At 39.8% G+C, this 21,250-nt stretch overlaps 4 protein-coding genes across 4 annotated transcripts; all 4 read right to left on the reverse strand.

The window, feature by feature from the left end:
- Positions 1-551: 551 nt before the first annotated feature.
- LOC138406655 (uncharacterized) lies at positions 552-2,549 on the reverse strand. Its single transcript, XM_069519242.1, has 5 exons — positions 2,486-2,549; positions 1,700-2,386; positions 1,058-1,171; positions 766-809; positions 552-671 (listed from the first exon to the last, which is right to left on the reverse strand). The coding sequence occupies exons 1-5, from the start codon at positions 2,547-2,549 to the stop codon at positions 552-554; spliced, it is 1,029 nt and encodes a 342-aa protein (XP_069375343.1).
- A 1,124-nt stretch (positions 2,550-3,673) lies between these two features.
- LOC138406471 (uncharacterized) lies at positions 3,674-6,181 on the reverse strand. The gene is made up of 5 exons (XM_069518808.1): positions 6,124-6,181; positions 5,344-6,030; positions 5,131-5,256; positions 4,368-4,390; positions 3,674-3,790 (listed from the first exon to the last, which is right to left on the reverse strand). The coding sequence occupies exons 1-5, from the start codon at positions 6,179-6,181 to the stop codon at positions 3,674-3,676; spliced, it is 1,011 nt and encodes a 336-aa protein (XP_069374909.1).
- A 1,932-nt stretch (positions 6,182-8,113) lies between these two features.
- LOC138406496 (uncharacterized) lies at positions 8,114-9,592 on the reverse strand. Its single transcript, XM_069518870.1, has 5 exons — positions 9,535-9,592; positions 8,740-9,426; positions 8,559-8,660; positions 8,447-8,481; positions 8,114-8,357 (listed from the first exon to the last, which is right to left on the reverse strand). The coding sequence occupies exons 1-5, from the start codon at positions 9,590-9,592 to the stop codon at positions 8,238-8,240; spliced, it is 1,002 nt and encodes a 333-aa protein (XP_069374971.1). The 3' UTR covers positions 8,114-8,237.
- Positions 9,593-16,606: 7,014 nt separating this feature from the next.
- LOC138406483 (uncharacterized) lies at positions 16,607-18,934 on the reverse strand. Its single transcript, XM_069518814.1, has 5 exons — positions 18,859-18,934; positions 18,067-18,750; positions 17,379-17,492; positions 17,073-17,116; positions 16,607-16,978 (listed from the first exon to the last, which is right to left on the reverse strand). Exons 1-5 carry the CDS (start codon positions 18,914-18,916, stop codon positions 16,859-16,861), a joined length of 1,020 nt encoding a protein of 339 aa, XP_069374915.1. The 5' UTR covers positions 18,917-18,934; the 3' UTR covers positions 16,607-16,858.
- Positions 18,935-21,250: the final 2,316 nt, after the last annotated feature.

Raw genomic sequence — 21,250 nt, forward strand, 5'->3', positions numbered from 1 at the left:
GGAAAAAATGGATGAAAAGTCAAATAAAGGTAACTGAAGCACTTATTACAGTGACGAGTCATGATAATAAAGAAGAGGTTTATTATCTGTTCAAAGCATTTACCAATGTAGCAAATACTAGTTGACTATGACCAACACGAGACAAAAGCAGCTTTCTTTTATTCAAGGAAATACAGACGTCATCACCTCACGTAGCAGCTTCTCAGCAGACACACTCCCTACGTGAACACACAGCAGATCAACGACGGAGCCGTCACTCGCTGCACACACACACAGACGGAGCCACAAACTTTCATTACATGAAGTTTAATCATTGTTTTCCAACTGTCATCGTCAAAGTGTCAAACCAACAAAGACCAACAGCAACTGTCCAAACATTGCCCCCCCCCCCCACACGTTGTTGTTGTATTTGATCATTAATCACAAAAAAAGCAACATTTATATTTGGAAAGAGGATAAAAAAGCATAATAGACCAGAATCATGCTCCACCACTAAAGAAAGACTGAGAAATCCCACATCTCAAACAAAGACGGTTCTAAGACACACAATTCTACAGTTTAACACCTGAGTACACACATTCATCCCTGGTGTTGTCCCTCTGTCGTCTTGATCTGCTGGCCACTTTCACATTTAACGCAGCGTAATGGAGGCCATCTGCATCTTGGTTGCCCTGCAAACGACATATAAGTACATCAAGATGGCTCCTGATGAAAAACGTATTTGTTGTGGAATGTAAATTTCACACTTAAAAAGATTATATTTACCTCTGCATTTGTTGTGGAGGGAGATGATGGTTGTGTACAAGACTCTGGGTATGAAACACATAAAAACTTTGAGTCACTCTTTTGTCCACACATGTACTGTTAGGTGCCTTTACCTCTTAACCTGATTTGAACCTTGGTTTTTAATTTAATGTGAAACATGAAACTTTAATTCATGCATTTATTTATGAAATGTTTTAAGGTGTCCTTATCTAGAAAGGTGCCGTGAAATAAATGTATTATTATCATTTTGCTCAACAGCTAAACTGAACTCTATCTAGAGATGAGTGGTTACCTGAACATCTCCAGCATGTTCTCTTGTTTATCTTGTACAGTAACACAGCCAGCAAAACACTGATGGTGAATGTCAAAGCTCCACTCAGGAAAAACACCGTCCAGTTCACCTCATCTGCAACAGGAGAAATTCTAGTAATTCTGTTTCCTCTTTTTTAATTTTTAATTTACCTTTGCAAGACAAGTGACGAGACATTTCTATATTAAAAGAAAAAAAATATTAATAATTATAATAACAAAACTAATAATCATGTAATAATAATGATCATATAATGATATGAACCATCTGACCACTATAACAACAATAATGTCCCCATCACAATATTAATAATAATAATAATAATATGATCATTGAGGGAAAAAAAGCTGCACTCATACTTAATAATTCACGTCTTGTCACCACTAGTGTTATTTATAATAACAGTATATTATAACCATTACTATGATCATCGTTATCATCACCAATAATAATCATAAATAAAAAATTCTACTTAGTTGTGGTGCACACCACCACCGTCCACTGGTGGTGAAGCATTGTTGGGTCACCGTCAGGAGGGACATTCAGACAGGACAGGATTTTACCAATTGTTTGGTCCCAACTGTCACAATACATCAAGTGAGACAGTCTCTGGTAGTGACTCACCATCAACGTCCAGCTTGGTCCCATTTCCAAACAGTATGTGTCCACATGCAGCGACAGCACAGTAGTAGGTCCCAGCATGAGAACGGTTCAGTCTCATTGACAAGTTGTAGACACAGGTGTGTGTCTGTGTGTCAGGTTTCCTCTCACACTGATCCTTCCTGTCTCCGTGGGTGTAAATGAGTCCTGACTGAGGTTCTTCAGAGTTCTTGAACCAGTAAACACTGTGTTCTCCATCACATGTCTCAGTGTGAACTGTACAGCTGAGAGTCACAGAGCCTCCTGGCTGGATGTTCTCAGACTGATGCACCAGAGCCTGGATGTTCAACCCTGAACCTTTCACACTGACAGTGACGCCCTCCATGAACTCAAACTCATATGAATTACTCTTGAAACAGTAGTAAGTAGCTGAGTCTGAAAGTTGCACATTTGAGATTTTTAGGTGACTGACAACATCAGTAGATTCCAGAGTGAAGCGTGGATTGTTCTTGAATTCGTTTAATAATGAAAAAGTTTTTGATAACTTGTAAGTCACTGAGATAATTCGAGGCTTCTGTCCTGGTGTTTGCTTGAACCAATAAATCATCTCGTCCCCCTTCTCATAGAAATACTTGAAAGTCAAGTTGTCTCCAACATCAACTGATTTAAATCCACTGTGTTGATGAGACAAGTTAAAATGATGCATCTGAACTGAAGAGAAAAAGGAGAAAAGCAAAACAACAGTTAATTTTATGTGACAGAAATGAAATCGTAATCAGCATCAGGACCGACTGAATATTTATAAAACACACAACTCACCCATTTTCCCGAAGAGGAAACATGTCAGGTAGAGAATGAACTGCGGAGATGTCATCATGTTGAAATCGTCGTGTTGAATGACAAACAGCCCGACACTTTCTCCTCTCTTCAGAGTAAAGACTTGTGTTGATTGGCCAGCAGGGCAACACTGATCACATGATCACTGCCACCTATGATGTGAATCTTTGTTCTTTAAATAGAATCACATGGTGAGAGACATCTGAAGCACTTAGAGTACATTATACTACTACTACTACAAGTCTCTACCTCTTCCCTGTTATGTAAGAGATTATGTGTCTTACAATGTTGAAGAATGTGATGGAAAAATCTTGGATCAGCCCCTTTTGTCCAGATCTGAACCCAAATGTAACGGGTTATTTCTTGGCCCATGCTCTATCCCTCTCCCAACCAGCCAACCAGACAAGACAGGGGTGAAAACATAACCTCCTTAGTGGAGGAAACAGTTTTAAGAGTCACATTGTAGAGTAACTGCTCTTGAAACTTTCAGACGTGACATGTACATGACACACATTCATAGTTTATTACGACGTGTGACTTGAAAACAAAAAGATATCAGCAAAGATGAGGGCAGTGGTTTGTGTACTACATCAGAAAATGTGATCATATTTTGTGAGATCTCTTTTTATTTGCTGTGGGCTGTGGGGAACTTGTTCTATTGCTTCATCTGCCCCTTTCAAGTCCCACAGACTGGATCATGGCTACCATGTGGTTGATAGAGTAATAAATATGATTTCATGAGTAATGATTTCACATTTTATTTGTGGATATGTGTGAGTTTAACACTTTGAATCCCTATTTCATGACACTGCTTGATGAGAGCAACTTCTGGTCATTTCATTACTGTTTACTTGAAATATTCTGCTGGGGTGAAGTGAGGACACTGCAGAGACTTCCTGTTTGAAAGTTCTCAGACAAAGAGAGCAGAGGGTCTTTAGACTGTCGACCACACAGAGGCTAAATAAAGATCCTCACATGTGAGGTGTACGGAATTATTAAATAACGTGGTTAAGTTCAAGAAGTATATTCTGTATTTAGTGGGAGTGGAAAATATGGCAACTGACAACATCAAATTAGTTTGGCTGATTTAATATCTTTATTTATTTTGCATTAAAAAGCTTTACATTCAGAAGGTATGGAAGTGAAACATGTTCAGCTCTACTACTTTACACTGGAGTACACACATTCAGTCCTGTCACCGTCTGTTTGTCTTCTTGCTCTGCTGAACCTGTGCTCCATTAAAGCAGCGTAATGTAGGTTGTCTGCATCTTGATGAACCTGCTAATAAAACATAAAAGTCATTTGCCATATTAGGAGGACATGTGTCTGAACGTAGCTGATGTAGACAAGTGTTGAGAACAGAATTATTAAAGTCTAACTTCACCCAAAGTCCATGGAAATTTAAAAACTGCTGTTAGAATGCAGCGCTGGGAGGTGGGGCTAAGACACATGTACGACATACGAATTAGTTTGCTAAAGCTAGGTTATCTATATCGTCTATGGTCAACAACTCCCGTAGCAGCACACACACTTCTGCAACAGAAATATCGCTGTGTAAATATATATAAAACTTTCATGACGAAGAGACGTCCCAAATGGTTTACTCTACGGAAGCATTGGTCCTGCAAGTTCCAAGATTGTTTGAAACACTAGGTGGCGTTATGAGCCATGTTCAACCCTTTAATGTAGATTGGAAAAAAAAATGAATGTAATAAATGTGATATTGAAACCAGCATTAATGTATTTCATCAAAGATCAGTCATAGGATTTAATTCTTAGTTCATAGGTCAAAAAATATAAAAAAGTGTGTGGTAGATATTCAAAGCTACTAAAGTAGTGCAACACTAACACTTACCTCCATATTCAGAGCTGCTGCAGCTGCTTGAGAGTCTAGTTGTGACAAAAGACAACAACAAAAGTCTTATTCAAGATGCAATGAGCTGATGAACTGGATGTGGGGTGACTCTATTAGATGGATCAAAGTTATGAAGTAAATTAGTCCATCACTTCATTGAGATTGAGTCATGGTGCAGTACTGCATAAACAAACACCAGCACTTTATTACCACTCTCAATCTGTGGCATGGACAATGTTTTCATGACGGCTATTTTCTTCAATGTACAAATAAGTATATTAAAATCTAAATGCATGATGCTGCAATAAAATCTGTTTTAGAGAACAACTAGAATAACGTTGTGAAGAGCGCAAACTGGCACCAAGGCCCAACACTCGCTTCTAATTCAATCGAGCTGGACCAACTTGATGTCATTCATGTCTATAACTTGAGTTGAAATATTTCTACAACATTTGCGTGATGCAATATCATGAAAGCCAATCAGCACTGGCAGGTCCTGGCACCAGTCCGAGCTAGTGGGTGCTCAAACTGGCCACTGATCAGCTTCAGGTAGCACTGGGTTGTTTTTGTTAGTGTGAACGTGGATAAGCACAAATCCTGCGACGTGTGAATGCACCATAAGAGATTTCCCTTTCTGTCCTTCAATGAATCTAGATGTTCAAGTAACATGTTGCAACACTAACTCATGAATGTCTTTACTGTTCTTCAGTATCATGCAAACTGAATTCACTACAACAAATATAAATGATGAGGATTACCCCACCTGAGCACTGGCAGCAGTTTGTCTTGGACGCTCTTTGTGTTGTGTAAGCCAGAGAAACAACCAGGATTGTGGTGAACGCCAAAGCTCCACTCAAGAAATACACCAAGTGAAGATAGTCCACCACCTCTGCAGAGAGCCAGACATCAGGAGACATCACTGAGCTTTCCACCACTATTTAACAAATGTGACAATCTTTAAAAAACTTTTTTTTACCTTTAAAGTCCACTTTGGTGCCGTTTCCAAACAGTATGTGTCCACATGCAGCGACAGCACAGTAGTAGGTCCCAGCATGAGAACGGTTCAGTCTCATTGACAAGTTGTAGACACAGGTGTGTGTCTGTGTGTCAGGTTTCCTCTCACACTGATCCTTCCTGTCTCCGTGGGTGTAAATGAGTCCTGACTGAGGTTCTTCAGAGTTCTTGAACCAGTAAACACTGTGTTCTCCATCACAGGTCCCAGTGTGAACTGTACAGCTGAGAGTCACAGAGCCTCCTGGCTGGATGTTCTCAGACTGATGCACCAGAGCCTGGATGTTCAACCCTGAACCTTTCACACTGACAGTGACGCCCTCCGTAAACTCAAACACAAATGAATTATTCTTTGAACAGTAGTAAGTAGCTGAGTCTGAAAGTTGCACATCTGAGATTTTTAGGTGACTCACAACATCAGTAGATTCCAGAGTGAAGCGTGAATTGTTCTTAAATTCATTCAATAACGAAATTTCTTTAGAGAATTTGTAAGTCAATGCGATAATTCGAGGCTTCTGTCCTGGTGTTTGCTTGTACCAATAAATCATCTTGTCCCCCTTCTCATAGAAACACTTGAAAGTCAAGTTGTCTCCAACATCAACTGATGTAAATGCACTCTCTTTTTGAGACAAGTTAAAATGATGCATCTGAACTGAAGAGAAAAAGGAGAAAAGCAAAATAACAGTTAATTTTATGTGACAGAAATGAGATCGTAATCAGCATCAGGATAAAACACACAACTCACCCATTTTCCCGAAGAGGAAACATGTCAGGTAGAGAATGAACTGCGGAGATGTCATCATGTTGAAATCGTCGTGTTGAATGACAAACAGCCCGACACTTTCTCCTCTCTTCAGAGTAAAGACTTGTGTTGATTGGCCAGCAGGACACCACTGATCACATGATCACTGCCACCTATGATGTGAATCTTTGTTCTTTAAATAGAATCACATGGTGAGAGACATCTGAAGCACTTAGAGTACATTATACTACTACTACTACACGTCTCTACCTCTTCCCTATTATGTAAGAGATTATGTGTCTTACAATGTTGAAGAATATGATGGAAAAATCTTGGATCAGCCCCTTTTGTCCAGATCTGAACCCAAATGTAACGGGTTATTTCTTGGCCCATGCTCTATCCCTCTCCCAACCAGCCAACCAGACAAGACAGGGGTGAAAACATAACCTCCTTAGTGGAGGAAACAGTTTTAAGAGTCACATTGTAGAGTAACTGCTCTTGAAACTTTCAGACGTGACATGTACATGACACACATTCATAGTTTATTACGACGTGTGACTTGAAAACAAAAAGATATCAGCAAAGATGAGGGCAGTGGTTTGTGTACTACATCAGAAAATGTGATCATATTTTGTGAGATCTCTTTTTATTTGCTGTGGGCTGTGGGGAACTTGTTCTATTGCTTCATCTGCCCCTTTCAAGTCCCACAGACTGGATCATGGCTACCATGTGGTTGATAGAGTAATAAATATGATTCCATGAGTAATGATTTCACATTTTATTTGTGGATATGTGTGAGTTTAACACTTTGAATCCCTATTTCATGACACTGCTTGATGAGAGCAACTTCTGGTCATTTCATTACTGTTTACTTGAAATATTCTGCTGGGGTGAAGTGAAGACACTGCAGAGACTTCCTGTTTGAAAGTGCTCAGACAAAGAGAGCAGAGGGACTTTAGACTGTCGACCACACAGAGGCTAAATAAAGATCCTCACATGTGAGGTGTACGAAATTAATAAATAACGTGGTTAGGTTCAAGAAGTATATTCTGTATTTAGTGGGAGTGGAAAATATGGCAACTGACAACATCAAATTAGTTTGGCTGATTTAATATCTTTATTTGTTTTGCATTAAAAAGCTTTACATTCAGAATGTATGGAAGTGAAACATGTTCAGCTCTACTGCTTTACACTGGAGTACACACATTCACTCCTGTCACCGTCTGTTTGTCTTCTTGCTCTGCTGAACCTGTGCTCCATTAAAGCAGAGTAATGTAGGTTGTCTGCATCTTCATCATCAGCATTATCATCTTCATGGTTCAAGTTTTCAGCACCAATTATATTTTTCATAATCTGTCTTTTCTAATCCTGAAACTTCAGAGGATTTTGTTATTCACAATGTCGAGCTACGTCACTTACTGCCCTTTAGTCTCCAACAACCTTTCTACCAAAGATGAGCTTTCCACTTATTCTGTGACGCTGTCACGATCATTTCCTTTAGTCTTCTTCTCCTGCTGCTGCTCACGCTACATTAAAGGCTCAGTTCACTCAAATGACTTGTCTTTCCCCTGAGCCTTGTGCAGTTTTTGCTTTAAACTATATTGAGGTTTTGAGATCTGCATCTCTGAGATCAGTGCTGCCGCCAACGTCCTCACTTCATAGAGGTGAACGTAGTCTTAAATCACTTTGTCTCATCAGCAGATAACATGTTTGGTTGGTACACACAATGATAATAAGTCATGCAAACCTAACTAAAGCACTACTAGGGCAAACAAGGAAATGATCAAAAGATGCTTGCATGTGGTCACCATGTTTCTGACAGATAGGTGTGGTCTGTGAACGGTGAAACTCGGCTTCACAAGAAAGCTCATGCTGCGGCAGGATGCACGTCGTCCACTGTTACCTTCATTACTTTGCATGAACAGACACAGTAGAAAAGAGTCATGCACACAATGGAAAACTAGTTTTATTGAGATGATAGCAAACTGAAGCTTTACATGTTTCACACGGAGGTAAACATCTTATACACAGAACTGTTCTGATGTCAGTAAAGACATAGTTACACCTACACTAATGTGGTGATTAAACACAGAGACAAATACAGGAGGTGTCCAGCTCTACTGCCTCATACTCAAGTACACACACTCACTCCAGGTATCATCCCTCTGTCCTCTGGATCTGTTCATCTTTATCTCCCTGTGAGCAATGTAGCAGGGGTCGTCTTCACTCTGCTCATCCTGGGCATGAGAAACACTCAGTCAAGTTGTTGACCATGACAGACAATGTGCACAAGTGTTTGAAGAGTAACACAACAGCTCATCTTTACCTTTGCATTTAATTTGGAGGATGGAGCAAGAGGATCTGAAAAGACAGAAAGACTTTTTAATAATGTCATATAATGATCACTGGGATCATGTAGAACAGATAGTAGCATTTACCTGGAACCCTCATCATGCATATTGAGAAAGACAGTAAAACACTCAGCACGGTCGTGAATGCCGAAGTTGCACTCAAGAAAACCACCAGCCTGTCCAGCTCATCTGCAAAGAGACAGAGGACAGGAGACGTCACACACTTTTAACCTAAAGTAATGATCACTATTCATCACATGAGACTCACCATCAACATCCAGCTTGGTCCCGTTTCCAAACAGTATGTGTCCACATGCAGCCACAGCACAGTAGTAGGTCCCAGCATGAGAACGGTTCAGTGTCATTGACAAGTTGTAGACACAGGTGTGTGTCTGTGTGTCAGGTTTCCTCTCACACTGATCCTTCCTGTCTCCGTGGGTGTAAATGAGTCCTGACTGAGGTTCTTCAGAGTTCTTGAACCAGTAAACACTGTGTTCTCCATCACAGGTCCCAGTGTGAACTGTACAGCTGAGAGTCACAGAGCCTCCTGGCTGGATGTTCTCAGACTGATGCACCAGAGCCTGGATGTTCAACCCTGAACCTTTCACACTGACAGTGACGCCCTCCGTGAACTCAAACACATATGAACGACTCTTTGAACAGTAGTAAGTAGCTGAGTCTGAAAGTTGCACATCTGAGATATTTAGGTGACTCACAACATCAGTAGATTCCAGAGTGAAGCGTGGATTGTTCTTGAATTCGTTTAATAATGAAAAAGTTTTTGATAACTTGTAAGTCACTGAGATAATTCGAGGCTTCTGTCCTGGTGTTTGCTTGAACCAATAAATCTTATCGTCCTCCTTCTCATAGAAACACTGGAAAGTCAAGTTGTCTCCAACATCAACTGATCTAAATCCTCTGTGTTGATGAGACAAGTTAAAATGATGCATCTGAACTGAAGAGAAAAAGGAGAAAAGCAAAATAACAGTTAATTTTATGTGACAGAAATGAAATCGTAATCAGCATCAGGACCGACTGAATATTTATAAAACGCACAACTCACCCATTTTCCCGAAGAGGAAACATGTCAGGTAGAGAATGAACTGCGGAGATGTCATCATGTTGAAATCGTCGTGTTGAATGACAAACAGCCCGACACTTTCTCCTCTCTTCAGAGTAAAGACTTGTGTTGATTGGCCAGCAGGACACCACTGATCACATGATCACTGCTACCTATGATGTGAATCTTTGTTCTTTAAATAGAATCACATGGTGAGAGACATCTGAAGCACTTAGAGTACATTATACTACTACTACTACAAGTTTATTCAATGATTCATGTAGCACCTTTCAAAACACAGTTACAAGGTGCTTTTCAAGTTAAAAGTGAAGTATTGAGGACAAGCAATAGAAAAGAATTAAAAGTAAACACAAGAACACAAATATAAGGATTCAAATGCTACTGATACAAATAGAGTAAAACAATACAGTCTCACATAAATAAATAAGACAACACATGTATAAAATGTCTCTTTAAAAGAGGATGAGGAGTTTGGAACACTCTTCCTCAGGAGATCCGTCTGACAAAGAGTGGAATGGCTATTAGTGTTGAAGTTTTGAAGGTTTGCTCCTTGTGTGTTTCCACCTTTACTTCCTTTCTTCGTCCTGTTTCCCACCCTTGTGATTGCCTGCACCAGTTCCTCATGTGTTTCACCTGTGTCCAATCACCTCTGCCTCCCCTGTATATATGTCTCTGTGCTTCTCTTTGTCTATGTCAGTGTGTGGTCGTCTACTTGGCCGTCTCACCACCCTGTCGTCATTCCTCCACCATCAGTTCCCTTCTCTCGTGAGTTCTAGTTCTTTCTCTTTTTTTCTGTTCAGCCTATTTAACTTTTTGAGTGCCTTTTAGCACAGTGTTTCTCTGTTCATGGGTTTTTGGATTCTTTACTTTTCATTTAACTGCAAGAATTCTAAGGACTTGATCAGAATCATTGGGGTTAAAAGAAAAATAGAGTTGTGTGTCATCTGCATATAAATTGATGTTATGTTTTCCTTGAGACTAAGCACTCAGTAAAAGCTCATCACGATTCTAAATGAATCAGTGAAATTTTATAGACGTTTATATTCACAGCAGAAGAGTAAAGTTCAGTGTTTCTCAAGCTTTTCTCAATACAACCATCTTCACTTAGTTGTGTTCACCACATGCAGGCATGGTCATTTAGTAACATCGTGCTAAGTACACTAGCACGTATAGTGATTGTAACGGTGGATTGTGATGGAGGATCCTGACTATGGATAGTGGTGATGGATCGTGATCGAAGTGATAGATTGTGTCATGGTGGTGGATTGAGGTGATGGATTATGATTGTAATTGTCACGGTCAGTCTCTCTTCCCCCCACCCTGCATGCCGGCTTTGTGGGACGTCAGGAGCCGTCCCTTGATGGGGGGGGGGGTTCTGTCACAGTCAGTCTCACAGTCAGTCTCCCATCCTCCCACTTCTCAGTACTTTTCTATGGACTCCGCCTCTGCTTCATCTGCCAGCCAAGCCACACCCTCTCATCAAGCCAATACAGGTGCTCCTCATCACCTGCAGTCAGTCCAGTATATATTCACCAGCTCCTCTCTCAGTCAGTTGCCAGATTGTTCTACGTCTTGATACCAGACTGGCGAGTTTGTTCAACGCCTTCATGCAGGACTTTCCAGTACTTATCTCCGGACTGTTTTTGTATTTGCCTGCCTGATCTGCTGTGAGCTACGCTACAATAAAGACTGTAACCAACTGTCCAACGCTTGTGTGCTGCATTTGGGTCCAAACCTTACCCGTTACAGTAATGGTGGATTGTGATGGTGGATCATGATCACGGTGGTGAAACACAAATCAGAGATCGTGGTGGCAGCTGATCGTGGATCGTAATGGTGGATTGTGGATTGTGATCATGGATAGTGGTGATGGATCGTGATCGTAATGGCAACTGATCATGGACTATTGTTGAGGGTTAAGGACAGAGGATGCTGCACCTTGTTAAGCTCTATAAGACAATTTGTGATTTGTGAATATGAGCCATACAAATCATTTTTTTGATTGACATGCAAGAGATCTGTAACCCCCCCCCTTTTACACACTTATTTTTTTATATCAAGATGAATGAATAGATTGAATCTATGAATGAATCCCTGGCAAATCTGTGAAAATATCAGTCCTGTCTTGCAATGCGGAAGAAAGTGATGAAAAAAATCCTGGATCAGCCACTTTTGTCCAGACATGCATCAAAATGAATGGTTTATTTCTTGGCCCATGCCCTACGCTTCTCCCAACCAGCTAAGACAAGGGTGAAAACGTAACCTCCTTATCAGAGGTAACAAGTTTAATATAAGTCAGTAACAGCAACAAGCTTTCAGACGTGATATGTAGATGACACACATTCATGGTGTATATATCATAGCCCTCATATTTTCTCCCTGTCAAAGTTTAACATGACTGGATCAAAATAAAAACAATAAAAACACAAAATGCACAACACAACAACAATGCAATTGCTTCAAACAGTACATGATTGCAAATGGCAAATTTGAAAATGTTATTCTATTTGTGTTTTGTTGGTTGTGAAACATCAGTTAGCCTGGACTTAAAAAAATAAGTATGAGGTTGGCTACCTGTCAAACTATTTAAAGAACTAGAAATAGATGGTTGGTTTGGTCCTTCTTGAAACCACACGGACACAAAAACACAGAGCAGAGGCTAATGAACAAAAATACATCCGACTCTTGGCAAAGCATACAACAATCTCATCTTGTGACTGCAGACCATACAGGAAGCTGTGAAAAGATTGTTCTATCACAGTGTTTTTATTTAAAGCAACATCTAGAACAAACACAAAGATTATAGATATTTTACCTGTACAGGAGATTGGATGCTGTAGTTACCGAGCTATCAAACTGTAAAAATAACTTAAGGGCAATTTCTAAGGCAGAAATGATCCAGATCCTTCCTGTCAGTTGGTTACTATCTGCTAGTATTTCATGTTGATGGTTAAAGGGCCAGTTTACTGTCAACACTTTGGGCTGTCAGACGACAACAATCCCAATGTGTGTAGGAGAACATGTGACTTGAAAACAAAAAGATATCAGCAAAGATGAGGGCAGTGGTTTGTGTACTACATCAGAAAATGTGATCATATTTTGTGAGATCTCTTTTTATTTGCTGTGGGCTGTGGGGAACTTGTTCTATTGCTTCATCTGCCCCTTTCAAGTCCCACAGACTGGATCATGGCTACCATGTGGTTGATAGAGTAATAAATATGATTTCATGAGTAATGATTTCACATTTTATTTGTGGATATGTGTGAGTTTAACACTTTGAATCCCTATTTCATGACACTGCTTGATGAGAGCAACTTCTGGTCATTTCATTACTGTTTACTTGAAATATTCTGCTGGGGTGAAGTGAAGACACTGCAGAGACTTCCTGTTTGAAAGTGCTCAGACAAAGAGAGCAGAGGGTCTTTAGACTGTCGACCACACAGAGGCTAAATAAAGATCCTCACATGTGAGGTGTACGGAATTATTAAATAACGTGGTTAAGTTCAAGAAGTATATTCTGTATTTAGTGGGAGTGGAAAATATGGCAACTGACAACATCAAATTAGTTTGGCTGATTTAAAATCTTTATTTGTTTTGCATTAAAAAGCTTTACATTCAGAATGTGTGGAAGTGAAACATGTTCAGCTCTACTGCTTTACACTGGAGTACACACATTCAGTCCTGTCACCGTCTGTTTGTCTTCTTGCTCTGCTGAACCTGTGCTCCATTAAAGCAGCGTAATGTAGGTTGTCTGCATCTTGATGAACCTGCTAATAAAACATAAAAGTCATTTGCCATATTAGGAGGACATGTGTCTGAACGTAGCTGATGTAGACAAGTGTTGAAAACAGAATTATTAAAGTCTAACTTCACCCAAAGTCCATGGAAATTTAAAAACTGCTGTGAGAATGCAGCTCTGGGAGGTGGGGCTAAGACACATGTACGACATACGAATTAGTTTGCTAAAGCTAAGTTATCTATATTGTCTATGGTCAACAACTCCCGTAGCAGCACACACACTTCTGCAACAGAAATATCGCTGTGTAAATATATATAAAACTTTCATGACGAAGAGACGTCCCAAATGGTTTACTCTACGGAAGCATTGTTCACTTTATTACCACTCTCAATCTGTGGCATGGACAATGTTTTCTTGACGGTTATTTTCTTCAATGTACAAATAAGTATATTAAAATCTAAATGCATGATGATGTTATTAAAATCTGTTTTAGAGAACAACTAGAATGACGTTGTGAAGAGCGCAAACTGGCACCAAGGCCCAACACTCGCTTCTAATTCAATCGAGCTGGACCAACTTGACGTCATTCATGTCTATAACTTGAGTTGAAATATTTCTACAACATTTGCGTGATGCAATATCATGAAAGCCAATCAGCACTGGCAGGTCCTGGCACCCGTCCGAGCTAGTGGGTGCTCAAACTGGCCACTGATCAGCTTCAGGTAGCACTGGGTTGTGTTTTAGTGTGAACGTGGATAAGCACAAATCCTGCAACGTGTGAATGCATCATAAGAGATTTCCCTTTCTGTCTTTCAATGAATCTAGATGCTCAAGTAACATGTTGCAACACTAACTCATGAATGTCTTTGCTGTTCTTCAGTATCATGCAAACTGAATTCACATCAACAAATATAAATGATGAGGATTACCCCACCTGAGCACTGGCAGCAGTTTGTCTTGGACGCTCTTTGTGTTGTGTAAGCCAGAGAAACAACCAGGATTGTGGTGAACGCCAAAGCTCCACTCAAGAAATACACCAAGTGAAGATAGTCCACCACCTCTGCAGAGAGCCAGACATCAGGAGACATCACTGAGCTTTCCACCACTATTTATCAAATGTCACAATCTTTAAAAAAACTTTTTTTTACCTTTAAAGTCCACTTTGGTGCCGTTTCCAAACAGTATGTGTCCACATGCAGCGACAGCACAGTAGTAGGTCCCAGCAATCTTTGATTATGTTTGATAGTCCGTTTTGGAAGGTATCAACCAAGACTTTGTCATTCCAGCCACTATCACCTGCTAAGGTCTGAAACTCGATAGCATAATCCATAACAGTTTGTTTAATGGTGACCAAATTCTGGAAAGACTCCCAGCAATGGTTCGTCAGGTTGAAGATCTTGGAGAGGGCCTCTGTGAACAGGACTGAGGATTGGCACACCGGGGAGTTATGAGCAAATTCAGCTGTAGCCCATGCCTCCGCTCTGCCGGACAAGTGGGTGATGATTAAGGCTAGTTTGGCTCTCTCTGTGGGTAAGGAGGCAGCTTGCAGCTCAAAATGTAGTCCACACTGTCCCAGGATCGCTCAACAGTTTTCTGAATCCTCCGAGAACCACTCCGGTTCCGCCAGGTGAGGAGACGGGGGCTGCTGAAGTAGCTGGAACTACAGGGGATGTAGCAGACAAGGATCCTCCCATAAACCATGTTGAGCTGGGAATCTTGAAGGGAGATACGCTCATCCTGCTGGTGGAGAGCAGCACAAACTGGAACCAGCTGGGTCCATTCTTGGCCAGTTTGTACTATCAGAACAGATCAGATCATTAAAAATCTCTTTTTTATTTCATACATAATTCTCTTGAGGGATAGAGGTTCAGTCATTTCTGGTATCCATTTGATGAAAGTTATGGATATGTGGCAGGGGCTAAAACCAGTAATTGCTAGACAATGTGGGATCATAGACGATGCTTCCTGGAAACAGTGAAACCTATATCAGTGAATTAATTTCACACTTTACTGTCCCAGCACTTATTTTAGTGACAAGTCATGAAAATAAAGATGAATGTATTATCTGTTAAAACCATCTACCAATGTAATCAATAATAGTTGACCATGACCAACACAAGTCAAAAATAGACTTTATATGTGAGTGTCTGTGCACATGTGTAACAGAGAGGGAGCGAGAAGCATTGAGTGTGTTTTTCTGTGTTTGTGAGAGAGAGAGACACTTAAGAGCATGAAGCGGTAGACTCAATTGTCTAACTGTTAAAGCCACAACAATGTCAATTTTGTTTATATTGGACACCACGCCAGAGTCACGATTAAATAAAGAATTTATTCACAATACCAAATAATAAAGAAATGTTAAAGTAATCTGAGAGAGTTTGGAGGCCTGACCAAAAAAAGATGGCATGGGACGATCTGGACCAACGAGGCAATGAGCCATCAAGTCCAGATACTTCCCCTCCTGTCGATAGTATCACTATCTAAATAAAACAAAAACCAAAAAGAGAGCACTACTAATACAAATTCAAAATGCAATGTTGAAGTGTTGGATGTGTTCTGCAACCTTTGTGTCTCCATGACCTTCCCCCACAAACGCACACACACACACACACTCACACACGCACACACACACACACACACACACACACACAGGAGCTAAAACGTTTGATTCTTCCTTAGCTTCATTGTTTACATTCATTTCAGGGCAGATGGTGGATACAGACCGGTGACATAAACTTGTGTCGTAGCCTTTGGCTCAGTAGATGTTATCATAGTCCAGTTTACATGCTCATGTCGTACCCATGCTAATTAGATCCATGTTGTGTAAAAGAGCTGAAATCTCATGGTTTATATAGAAAACCTTTTACTGCTGGTGCAGCAGTACAGCAGAGAGAGACTTCAGTGTGAATGTGTGTTTAATTAATAACGTCAGTCATAGGTCACAGCAAAAAAAGACAGTGAAAATACTTTTACCACAGTTTCCATGTCTGTTGAATATGTCACAAATATAAATATTTGCAACACTTCCTGTTTCAAAGTAAAAGCACTCTATCTCTCTGTCGACTGAATCCATTATTTGTTTTAACAAGGTTTATATTGTTATTATTGTAGGACAGGAAGATGCACAGCTTCATATCATAGTGTTCTGGCATTTAGTTGAGAACGAACCTTCTTTTACTCAAGGAAATACAGACGTCATCACCTCACGTAGCAGCTTCTCAGCAGACACACTCCCTACTTGAACACACAGCAGATCAATGACGCAGCCGTCACCCGCTGCACACACACACACACGGAGCCACAAACTTTCATTACAAGAAGTTTAATCATTGTTTTCCAACTGTCATCGTCAAAGTGTCAAACCAACAAAGACCAACAGCAACTGTCCAAACATTGCCCCCCCCCCACACACGTTGTTGTTGTATTTTATCATTAATCACAAAAAAAGCAACATTTATATTTGGAAAAAGGATAAAAAAGCATAACAGACCAGAATCATGCTCCACCACTAAAGAAAGACTGAGAAATCCCACATCTCAAACAAAGACGGTTCTAAAACACACAATTCTACAGTTTAACACCTGAGTACACACATTCATCCCTGGTGTTGTCCCTCTGTCGTCTTGATCTGCTGGCCACTTTCACATTTAACGCAGCGTAATGGAGGCCATCTGCATCTTGGTTGCCCTAGAAACGACATATAAGTACATCAAGATGGCTCCTGATGAAAAACGTGTTTGTTGTGGAATGTAAATTTCACACTTAAAAAGATTATATTTACCTCTGCATTTGTTGTGGAGGGAGATGATGGTTGTGTACAAGACTCTGGGTATGAAACACATAAAAACTTTGAGTCACTCTTTTGTCCACACATGTACTGTTAGGTGCCTTTACCTCTTAACCTGATTTGAACCTTGGTTTATAATTTAATGTGAAACATGAACCTTTAATTCATGTTTTATGATTCATGCATTTATTTATGAAATGTTTTAAGGTGTCCTTATCTAGAAAGGTGCCGTGAAATAAATGTATTATTATCATTTTGCTCAAAAGCTAAACTGAACTCTATCTAGAGATGAGTGGTTACCTGAACATCTCCAGCATGTTCTCTTGTTTATCTTGTACAGTAACACAGCCAGCAAAACACTGATGGTGAATGTCAAAGCTCCACTCAGGAAAAACACCGTCCAGTTCACCTCATCTGCAACAGGAGAAATTCTAGTAATTCTGTCTCCTCTTTTTTAATTTTTAATTTAACTTTGCAAGAAAAGAGATAACACAAGACATTTCTATATTAAAAGAAAAAATTGTATGAATAATTATAATAACATAACTAATAATCATGTAATAATATTAACACTCATAATCGTATAATACTAATTATCAAATTATGATATGAACCATCTGACCACTATAACAACAATAATGTCCCCATCACAATAATAATAATAGTAATAATAATATGATCATTGAGGGAAAAAAAGAAAAGGAAAAAAAGCTGCACTCATACTTAATAATTCACGTCTTGTCACCACTAGTGTTATTTATAATAACAGTATATTATAACCATTACTATGATCATCGTTATCATCACCAATAATAATCATAAATAAAAAATTCTACTTAGTTGTGGTGCACACCACCACCGTCCACTGGTGGTGAAGCATTGTAGGGTCACCGTCAGGAGGGACATTCAGACAGGACAGGATTTTACCAATTGTTTGGTCCCAACTGTCACAATTCATCAAGTGAGACAGTCTCTGGTAGTGACTCACCATCAACGTCCAGCTTGGTCCCGTTTCCAAACAGTATGTGTCCACATGCAGCGACAGCACAGTAGTAGGTCCCAGCATGAGAACGGTTCAGTCTCAGTGACAAGTTGTAGACACAGGTGTGTGTCTGTGTGTCAGGTTTCCTCTCACACTGATCCTTCCTGTCTCCGTGGGTGTAAATGAGTCCTGACTGAGGTTCTTCAGAGTTCTTGAACCAGTAAACACTGTGTTCTCCATCACATGTCTCAGTGTGAACTGTACAGCTGAGAGTCACAGAGCCTCCTGGCTGGATGTTCTCAGACTGATGCACCAGAGCCTGGATGTTCAACCCTGAACCTTTCACACTGACAGTGACGCCCTCCATGAACTCAAACTCATATGAATTACTCTTTAAACAGTAGTAAGTAGCTGAGTCTGAAAGTTGCACATCTGAGATTTTTAGGTGACTCACAACATCAGTAGATTCCAGAGTGAAGCGTGGATTGTTCTTGAATTCATTCTTGAACAAACAATCTTTAGTGACTTTGTAAGTCACTGATATTGTTCGAGGCTTCTGTCCTGGTGTTTGCTTGAACCAATAAATTGCATTGTCCTCCTCATAGAAACACTGGAAAGTCAAGTTGTCTCCAACATCAACTGATCTAAATCCTCTGTGTTGATGAGACAAGTTAAAATGATGCATCTGAACTGAAGAGAAAAAGGAGAAAAGCAAAACAACAGTTAATTTTATGTGACAGAAATGAAATCTTAATCAGCATCAGGACCGACTGAATATTTCTAAAACACACAACTCACCCATTTTCCCGAAGAGGAAACATGTCAGGTAGAGAATGAACTGCGGAGATGTCATCATGTTGAAATCGTCGTGTTGAATGACAAACAGCCCGACACTTTCTCCTCTCTTCAGAGTAAAGACTTGTGTTGATTGGCCAGCAGGGCAACACTGATCACATGATCACTGCCACCTATGATGTGAATCTTTGTTCTTTAAATAGAATCACATGGTGAGAGACATCTGAAGCACTAAGAGTACATTATACTACTACTACTACAAGTTTATTCAATGATTCATGTAGCACCTTTCAAAACACAGTTACAAGGTGCTTTACAAGTTAAAAGTGAAGAATTGAGGACAAACAGTAGAAAAGAATTAAAAGTAAACACAAGAACACAAATATAAGGATACAAATGTTACTGATACAGTCTCACATAAATGAATAAAAAGCAGTTGGTAAGATCATAGCTAGATTAAAATATATTTATACAACTTAAAGGAGCCAAAGGACTAAGACAACACATGTATAAAATGTCTCTTTAAAAGAGGATGAGGAGTTTGGAACAATCTTCCTCAGGAGATCCGTCTGACAAAGAGTGGAATAGCTATTAGTGTTGAAGTTTTGAAGGTTGGCTCCTTGTGTGTTTCCACCTTTACTTCCTTTCTTCGTCCTGTTTCCCACCCTTGTGATTGCCTGCACCAGTTCCTCATGTGTTTCACCTGTGTCCAATCACCTCTGCCTCCCCTGTATATATGTCTCTGTGCTTCTCTTTGTCTATGTCAGTTCGTGGTCGTCTACTTGGCCGTCTCACCACCCTGTCTCATTCCTCCACCATCAGTTCCCTTCTCTCGTGAGTTCTAGTTCTTTCTCTTTTTTTCTGTTCAGCCTATTTAACTTTTTGAGTGCCTTTTAGCACAGTGTTTCTTGTTCATGGGTTTTTGGATTCTTTCCTTTTCATTTAACTGCAAGAATTCTAAGGACTTGATCAGAATCATTGGGGTTAAAAGAGAAATAGAGTTGTGTGTCATCTGCATATAAATTGATGTTATGTTTTCCTTGAGACTAAGCACTCAGTAAAAGCTCTTCACGATTCTAAATGAATCAGTGAAATTTTAAAGACGTTTATATTCACAGCAGAAGAGTAAAGTTCAGTGTTTCTCAAGCTTTTCTCAATACAACCATCTTCACTTAGTTGTGTTCACCACATGCAGGCATGGTCATTTAGTAACATCGTGCTAAGTACACTAGCACGTATAGTGATTGTAACGGTGGATTGTGATGGTGGATCCTGACTATGGATAGTGGTGATGGATTGTGATCGAAATGATAGATCGTGATTGTTGTATCTCCGGACTGTTTTTGTATTGCCTGCCTGCCTGATCTGCTGTGAGCTACGCTACAATAAAGACTGTAACCAACTGTCCAACGCTTGTGTGCTGCATTTGGGTCCAAACCTTACCTGTTACAGTAATGGTGGATTGTGATGGTGGATCATGATCATGGTGGAGAAACACAAATCAGAGATCGTGGTGGCAGCTGATCGTGGATCGTAATGGTGGATTGTGGATCGTAATGGTGGATTGTGATGGTGGATTGTGATCATTGATTACGATGATGGATCTTGATCGTAATGGCAACTGATCATGGACTATTGTTGAGGGTTAAGGACAGAGGATGCTGCACCTTGTTAAGCTCTATAAGACAATTTGTGATTTGTGAATATGAGCCATACAAATCATTTTTTTTGATTGACATGCAAGAGATCTGTAACCCCCCCCCCCCCCTTTTTACACACTTATTTTCTTATATCAAGATGAATGAATAGATTGAATCCATGAATGAATCCCTGGCAAATCTGTGAAAATATCAAAAAGTCCTGTCTTGCAATGCCGAAGAAAGTGATGAAAAAAATCCTGGATCAGCCACTTTTGTCCAGACATGCATCAAAATGAATGGTTTATTTCTTGGCCCATGCCCTACGCTTCTCCCAACCAGCTAAGACAAGGGTGAAAACGTAAACTCGTTATCAGAGGTAACAACTTTAATATAAGTCAGTAACAGCAACAAGCTTTCAGACGTGATATGTAGATGACACACATTCATGGTGTATATATCATAGCCCTCATATTTTCTCCCTGTCAAAGTTTAACATGACTGGATCAAAATGAAAACAATGAAAACACAAAATGCACAACACAACAACAATGCAATTGCTTCAAACAGTACATGATTGCAAATGGCAAATTTGAAAATGTTATTCTATTTGTGTTTTGTTGGTTGTGAAACATCAGTTAGCCTGGACTTAAAAAAATAAGTATGAGGTTGGCTACCTATCTAACTATTTAAAGAACTAGAAATACATGGTTGCTTTGGTCCTTCTTGAAACCACACCGACACAAAAACACAGAGCA

This window comes from Paralichthys olivaceus, chromosome 22 (genome assembly GCF_024713975.1).
Source record: "Paralichthys olivaceus isolate ysfri-2021 chromosome 22, ASM2471397v2, whole genome shotgun sequence".
Classification (NCBI taxonomy): domain Eukaryota; kingdom Metazoa; phylum Chordata; class Actinopteri; order Pleuronectiformes; family Paralichthyidae; genus Paralichthys; species Paralichthys olivaceus.

Excerpts from the sequence above, each read along its gene's own strand:
- LOC138406655 (XM_069519242.1), bottom strand. The coding sequence starts at position 2,549 with ATGACATCTCCGCAGTTCATTCTCTACCTGACATGTTTCCTCTTCGGG. Across the intron at positions 2,387-2,485 it reads CGGGAAAATGGGTGAGTTGT|TTCAGATGCATCATTTTAAC; the intron begins GTGTTTTATAAA and ends TTTTCTCTTCAG. Across the intron at positions 1,172-1,699 it reads GACCAAGCTGGACGTTGATG|ATGAGGTGAACTGGACGGTG; the intron begins GTGAGTCACTAC and ends CTCCTGTTGCAG.
- LOC138406471 (XM_069518808.1), bottom strand. The coding sequence starts at position 6,181 with ATGATGACATCTCCGCAGTTCATTCTCTACCTGACATGTTTCCTCTTC. Across the intron at positions 4,391-5,130 it reads AAACTGCTGCCAGTGCTCAG|CTGCAGCAGCTCTGAATATG; the intron begins GTGGGGTAATCC and ends ACTCTCAAGCAG. Across the intron at positions 3,791-4,367 it reads CAGCAGCTCTGAATATGGAG|GTTCATCAAGATGCAGACAA; the intron begins GTAAGTGTTAGT and ends TTTTATTAGCAG.
- LOC138406496 (XM_069518870.1), bottom strand. The coding sequence starts at position 9,592 with ATGATGACATCTCCGCAGTTCATTCTCTACCTGACATGTTTCCTCTTC. Across the intron at positions 9,427-9,534 it reads TTTCCTCTTCGGGAAAATGG|TTCAGATGCATCATTTTAAC; the intron begins GTGAGTTGTGCG and ends TTTTCTCTTCAG. Across the intron at positions 8,661-8,739 it reads GACCAAGCTGGATGTTGATG|ATGAGCTGGACAGGCTGGTG; the intron begins GTGAGTCTCATG and ends GTCTCTTTGCAG.
- LOC138406483 (XM_069518814.1), bottom strand. The coding sequence starts at position 18,916 with ATGATGACATCTCCGCAGTTCATTCTCTACCTGACATGTTTCCTCTTC. Across the intron at positions 18,751-18,858 it reads TTTCCTCTTCGGGAAAATGG|TTCAGATGCATCATTTTAAC; the intron begins GTGAGTTGTGTG and ends TTTTCTCTTCAG. Across the intron at positions 17,493-18,066 it reads GACCAAGCTGGACGTTGATG|ATGAGGTGAACTGGACGGTG; the intron begins GTGAGTCACTAC and ends CTCCTGTTGCAG.